Below are 6,909 nucleotides of genomic sequence, written 5' to 3'. Positions count from 1 at the left end.
GGAGCATCTGCACAGCACTTGTCCCCCTGGGGAAAGGGCAGCGATGGGGGCCGGCCGGCTGCGGGGGGCGGGGCGGCGGCGGGACAGCGAGGCTGGGCTGAGCTCGGTGGGGCGCGGAGGAGCCGGTTTGCGCTCTGGCACCGGCGAGAGCGGGGAGCGGCCAGTTGGCGAGCCCCGCGGATCTGGCTGCCGGCCGGGTGGGGAGCAGGGGTGGGGGGGCGCCCTCGGCCCTCACCCCGCCCCGCGCGTCTCCCCGCAGCTGGGGCGCCCCGCCCCCCGGGCGCCCGACGTGGACGCGGCCGCTGCCGCCGCCGCCGCCGCCGCCGCCGCGCGGGAGTCGCTGTCCGCGGAACCGACATGCAGGCGGCGCGGGGCGGCGCGGGGTGGCCGGGCCGGGCGGGCCGCGGGCCGGATTGCGGGCGCCAGCGGCCGCCGGGTGCCAGAGCCGCGTCCCCCTGCGCCGCCCCGGGCCGGCCGGCCGGAGCCGCCGCCATGCACCCCGGGCCGCCCCGCGCCGCGCTCCGCCTCTGGCTGGGCTGCGTCTGCCTCGCGCTGGTGCAGGCGGGTAAGGGGGCCCGGGCCCTGGGGGTGGGGGGGAGTCCTCAGTTCCCTCCCCTGCTTCCTGGGACTCCGTCTCTGCCCCATCACTGCTCCCTAATGCCAGCCCCAGCCTCTGCCCTGCCTTCTTGACCCCCAAACCCTTCCTCCAGCCCCCAAATCCCTGCCGGCCACCCCAGCCCTGGGGCTAGGGTCTTGTGACCTCAGTCCCCTCACACCATTGCCCTGAGCCCAAGCCTTTGCCTCGGGTCCCTGGCCCCCTTCTCTGGCCGGGGAGCAGCCGAGGACAGCAGTCCCCCCACCTAGGGCCTCCCTCCCTGTCCCCAAAGATCTGCAGGCCAACTCTGCAGGTCAGAGAGGGAGGGGGCCCAGTGGGGGCCCAGTGTGCGTGAGCATGTGTGAGGACAGGGACTGGCACCCAGGCACCGGGTGGGCCACGGTGGCCCCCCGAGCCCGGTGCAGTCAGCATCTGGCCTGCCCCGTGGGGCCTGGCCTCGTCCTCGCCCAGCCTCCCCTCTGGCTGCTGCTGCCTCCTTCATCTCTCCATCTCTCCGCGGCTCACTGCCCTCTCGCTCACTGCTCCATCTCTGTGTCTGCCTCACATACCCCACTGGTCTGTCCTCTGGATCTGCGTCTGCCACCACCTGTCTGTGTCCCTCTGTCTCTCTCCGGGTCCTCGTCTGGCTTTGTCTCCCCTGGGGCCTCGGTCCATCATCTGTGGGGTGAGGGGTGCTGCTCATGCCCAGATCTTCCCGTCAGCACCCGCCCCTTGTGAGATACAGAGGCTGTGACTCCACTGCCCCTGGCCTGGGAGGGCCTTCCTTCCTGACCCCTCTGCCCCCATCCCTTCCTCCTCCTCTCTTCTCAGCTGACGCCCTTCATCCTCTTCCCACATCCAGAAGGCCCTACCTACCCTGGACTCTCAGCTGAGGGGCCCTGCTCTGAGTGACCCCATCTTCCCCTGTCACCTCCCCACCTGCCTCTTTGGGGCGCACAGAGGCCCTTCGACAGGTTTCTTTCTGCCTGAGTCACCACAACACTGAGGGCTCCTCCCTGGACCCTAACTCCCACCCAGGGCTCCCCCCAGCCTGGTTCTTCTCGACCTGTGGGCTTTCCCCTGTCCTCAAGGTCACTCACCTGGCAGGGCAGTGAGTACAGTAGAAAGAGCACTGGACGGGGACTGCTTTTGACTGCTTTTCATCAGACTAACCTTTAGCTCTTGAACCCTGGCCACCTAGGTCTCCCTCACCCCTGTCTCCTTACCTCTTAACGCGCCTCCATTAGATCTGCCGTTGGCCCAGGCCCCTCAGTTTTAGCTTGCACCCCTGGTAGGGCCAGTTGTGGGCATCTGGGGTTCCCATCCTGGACACAAGGAGCCTGGGGCCTCTCCAGCCTGGCCCTGCAGCCCACCCAGGACCTGAGGGCCAGGTGCCAACCCCAGGGAGGCCTCGGTTTCTTCCATTCCCCACGGCACGGCCCTCCCCGGGTTCACTCAGGAGACAGTGCGCCTGGGCCTCCCCCCAGGGGGTGCTCAGGCTCAGGTGCCTCCCACCCCCAGACAGCCCCTCCGCCCCAGTGAATGTCACTGTCAGGCACCTCAAGGCCAACTCCGCGGTGGTGAGCTGGGATGTCCTGGAGGATGAGGTTGTCATCGGATTTGCCATCTCTCAGCAGGTAACCCTCTGGGAGGGCAGATCGTGGTGGGGGAGGGAGGAGAAAGAAAAGGACTTAGGCGCAGGGCAGACTGGCAGAAAAGTGGCACTGACGGCTTAAAAGGGGGCCCCAGAGGGGCTCGGTCAGTGAGGGAGGGCTCTGGAGCCTTTGTTCGGTACCTGGGACTTAAGAGTGTGGTTTTGAAATGAAACAGACCTGAGATTTGGACCTGGCTCCAGTTCTCACAAAGTGTATGGCTTTGGGCAACTTCCCTCACCCCTCTACCAGCCTCCTCATCTGTGAGATAGAGATAAGGATCTCTGCAGAGACGGTGGGATGCATAGGTAAGATTATGTCTGCAGCAAAGGGCTTAGCATGGTAGCCAGGTGAGCCCATGGTTGCGGCTGGAGAGGTGGCAGGTGGGGCGGTGACTGGGCACCGCAAACACTGGGCTGGCGCTTGCTTTGGCAGAAGAAGGACGTGCGGATGCTGCGCTTCATCCAGGAGGTGAACACCACCACCCGCTCGTGCGCCCTCTGGGACCTGGAGGAGGACACGGAATACATCGTGCACGTGCAAGCCATCTCCATCCAGGGCCAGAGCCCGGCTAGCGAGCCAGTGCTCTTCAAGACGCCGCGGGAGGCTGAGAAGATGGCCTCCAAGAACAAAGGCAGGCCCGGGCACTGTTAGGAAGGGATGGGGTGTGGTGCGGTGAGGGCTGGTCAGGCCAGAGCAGTAGAGGTTGAAGAAAGCACTAATTTCCCATACTCCTCCCTCCACTACCCCCGTACCCATCCCTCCCCACCCCTCTCCCCCCTCCCCCCCCCCGCCCCGGCTGCCTAGTAAAGCTGTACCTAAGAGAGAGAGAGGAGGTCACTCTGGTGACCCAGTAAATGGGTATATAAACACTTATTTTGGATTGCCTTTTCGCTGCCACTCCGAGTAGCCATCAGCGTGTTCTAGAACCTCTTTTCATTAGGTGCGTGGGCACCGATACCGAGATAAGCGCTTACTTTCTTGGGCTTGGCCCCAGAGGAGTGGCTGGGGGAGGAAAGGAGCCCAGACCCAGTGTCTCTCTCCCCGCAGATGAGGTGACCATGAAGGAGATGGGGCGGAACCAGCAGCTGCAGACAGGCGAGGTGCTGATCATCGTCGTGGTCCTGTTCATGTGGGCCGGTGAGTCTGGCCTCCACAGCACAGTGTGCCCCTCTCCAGGCCTTCTTAGATAAGTTAGTGGGGCTTATATCCCTCTCTCTTTTCCACTTATCTGTAAGCTCCCAGAGGATAAAGATCAAATTTCACTTTTGTATTCAATCAGCGTTTTCTGAACAGCCACTTCATTGTATATAGTGCTACACTCCTTAGATATCGCTAAGAAGAGCCTCATACTTACAAGCAAGTCTGGGAGAAGCCAGGCCCGTATTAACTGTAATTCAGTGAGATGGGTGCTGTAATAGGACTGTGTATGGGAGCAGCGGAGAGGGAATTAATGCTGGGGCTGGGAGTTAGAAAACAGGAAAAACACAAAGAGCAGTATCATGGGATTGGAGCTTTGAAGGGTGAATAGGAGTTCACCCAGCAGCCAAAAAAAGGAAGGAAGGGTGTTCTGGGCACAGTGTGTTCAAGAAACAAATGAAGCTCAGTCGGCTCCGTGCAGCTGTGACCCAAGAAAGAAGGTAGAAAGCGGGGGAGTAAAGGATGGCGAGGCTGTGAAGTGACTGGAGTCTGTGTGGAGGAACCTGAATGCTTAAGCTGTGCTAGCATGTAGGTGAGGGGCAGGCTCTCTCAGGTAGAAGAATTTGCGGGGAGAGGGGTTGGAAGGTTCCATAGGCGCATAGAAAAACAGGCACTTGGGGGAAAAGGGTCATACAAAAGAGGAGGTTTGCTTATGATGCTTTATTAGACTTGGCACAGATAGTGTTTACAAAGTCATAACAATATAAACATAGTGAATGAACCCAAAATTGCCATGTAATTCTGTTAGGGTGATGGGGAAGGAAGCAGGGGGAGTTGTTAGGCCTTATCTACTGTTAGAGGAGGCAGCTCGAAAGAGAAGAGCTGGGAAAGGCAGCGAGGGCTTGGAGGGGATACGTGTGAGACATGACACGCCACAATCAGACAGTGGAGGTGGCAGGGCCTGTGTGAGAAGAGCTAGAGCCCCTCCAGGATGCGGTCTAACTGGTGGTGTAATACCTGGGGGGCGGGGGGGGGGGCGGAGCTTATAACTTGAAGATACTGATTTTGAGAAATAAGGGAGGGAGAGACTTACTTAGGCGCACTCCAGTTTAAGGGTATAAATACCCAAACCCCAACTAAGCAGGGCACTTGGTTTGGTTTCCGCTGGCTGAGTTGCCCGCTCAGACAACAGCTGAGTGTATTCCTTTTCTGCACATACATTCTCGCCTGCTTGTTGTCTCTTGTTTGACTTCGTCCCTACAAGAAGACAAGAATTGAGGACGCAGAGTATGGTCTCCGGCCGGAGGCCACCCTGACCACCCCCTGGCACTACCATGGTGGGAAGTCAAGAGATAATATCTAAAACAGATAGGCCAAGAAATAACCACTGTAAATCAAGAATAGAAGTAAAAATAGGGAAAACACAAGAACTGGAGTTGGCTGCCTTAATACTACCCAACTTTCAAAAAAGCTTATTATGCTCATGTATTATTAGTTCAATAAAACAAACATTTCGCAGAGTGCAGGCCCCGGGTGCACACCCCAGCTCCACCCGGAGCGGCCTTGAGTCAGTCACCTAAGCTCTGCATCCTCACTCTCACCGGGGGAGGGTCATCGGGACCCTCAGAGCTACGAGGACTCGGTGAGCTGGAATATGTCAGTGCACAGCACAGCTGTTGTTTCCATTGTCCCCTAAAGGAAAGGGGAGGATTCAGAGGTTTAAAAGAAGGGAAGGAAGGAGACATGATCAAACGCATGTTGTAGGAAGACCAACCCAGCAGCAGCGAAGGGGATGGTCAGGGGACAGGTGGGCACAGGAGCCAGAGGCCAGGGGCAGGCTGTGGCAGTAGCGCAGGTGGGAGACCATCTGGAGCTCAGTACCTAACAGGAGCTCAGCAAGGGCTCAGGGCAAGGGAGCAGGCGGGCAAGGACTCTGACTGCTCTCCCCTGTCCCCCAGGCGTCATTGTCCTCTTCTGCCGCCAGTATGACATTATCAAGGACAATGAGCCCAATAACAACAAGGAAAAAACCAAGAGTGCGTCAGAAACCAGCACACCAGAGCACCAAGGCGGGGGGCTTCTCCGCAGCAAGGTGAGGGCAGGGCTTGGACCTGGGTGGGTGGCCCCGTGGCTCAGGCACCGGGAGTCCCTGGACTGCAGAGGGGTCAGCTCAGGGTCTGGCATGGCTACAGCTGGGCAGAGCCAAGCTTGGCTGCTGCCTGTGTGACCCAGGGGACACTGCAAATTGATTTTGGATCCTCTCCTTTTGCAGGGTGCCAGGGGCCAGTGGGGGTTAAAGGGGGGGGGCAGTGAACGGGGAGGGCAGAACCCTTGGTTGGTGTGGGACGAGAAGAGATGGGCTTTGAGCTCATTTCTGCAGCGGCGGTGCTGTGACCTTGGGCAGGTGCTTCACCTCTTTGTCCCTTCATTTCCTCTTGTGTAAAACAGATATGAAACCTTTTCAGTGCTGGCTCTGAGCAGCTCAGAAGACAGTAGAGAATGGGAGAGGATCTCATGGTTCAGGCGATGATATCCAACAAACATCTGGCCCTCTCTGCGTTTCCTCCTCCCCCCATCTCCTCACACCCTCTGGCTTACTGTCCTCTCTCTTGGCTTCACTTTCTGGCGCATTTTCCTGAAGCCTCTTATTAACCCCCATCTCCAGAAGCACCTCAACAATGGCAGTGGCTGAGGCTGCGCTGAGAGGCAGATCTGCAGGACGTGAGAACCAGCCAGCAGATGGCTCTGCTGGGGGTGGACGGGGTCCGGGGGCAGTGGGTCCAGGACCCAGTCTCGGCCATTCAGCTGAGTGAGCCGAAGGCAGACAAGACGTGCAGGCAGGGCTGCTCCTTTCCTCCACAGGGGACAAGAGCCTGGCTTTCCGGCTCCCCTCCTCCTCGTGTCCTCTGTTTGCAACCTTGCGAGAAGTCTATTCAGTCAGCCCTGGCCGCTTCGCTCATTTTTTCCTCCCAGTTTCCAAACAAGCTCTTGGTGATCATCATCGAAGCGTGACTACCTGTCTACAGGGAGAAGGATTTCATTTTCCTTCTCTGCTGGTCCCCAGGTCCACGGGCACAGGGAGGGGGAGGACTGCGGTGGAGGGGGAGCCACGGCTAGCTGCGCAGTTCTCTCTCCCCGATGTCCTAGTCTGGTGAAGGAGACTGAACTACAAACCCAAATTCTGCAAAAAATAAACAAGCCACAAAACTTGAGTCCTGGCCCCATTCTGGAAAAGGCAAAGCTGCATGAGACACGGCCTTCTTTCTGCCTCCTCTCGTCTCCCGGACGGCCTTCCTGTCTGAGAAGATGCACAAAGCTGCTGGGAGATGACAAGCACCGAGACTGACTTAAGCTCTTTCAGACCAAGAACCGTCAGGGAAGCCGTGGGGCTGCCTGCCGGGCAGGGGCGTGGCTGCCGTGGAGCCTTTTCTGGATTCAGCCATTAAGGACTTGTTTGTGGTGCGATGCACAACTGTGTGTGTGTGTGTGTGAGATTTATCTGTTTTGTCTCTTGGAAAACAC

General features: G+C 59.0%; 1 protein-coding gene across 1 annotated transcript; it reads left to right on the top strand.

Moving 5' to 3' along the window:
* Positions 1-357: 357 nt before the first annotated feature.
* Positions 358-6,552, top strand: FNDC5 (fibronectin type III domain containing 5). Its single transcript, XM_054720761.1, has 6 exons — positions 358-565; positions 2,117-2,232; positions 2,683-2,881; positions 3,298-3,387; positions 5,346-5,479; positions 6,535-6,552. Exons 1-6 carry the CDS (start codon positions 358-360, stop codon positions 6,550-6,552), a joined length of 765 nt encoding a protein of 254 aa, XP_054576736.1.
* Positions 6,553-6,909: the final 357 nt, after the last annotated feature.

The sequence above is a fragment of the Eptesicus fuscus genome, chromosome 9, assembly GCF_027574615.1.
Source record: "Eptesicus fuscus isolate TK198812 chromosome 9, DD_ASM_mEF_20220401, whole genome shotgun sequence".
NCBI classification, from domain to species: Eukaryota; Metazoa; Chordata; class Mammalia; order Chiroptera; family Vespertilionidae; genus Eptesicus; species Eptesicus fuscus.
The sequence above is the reverse complement of the archived record's forward strand: the minus strand, read 5'-3'. Positions and strand labels throughout refer to the sequence as shown.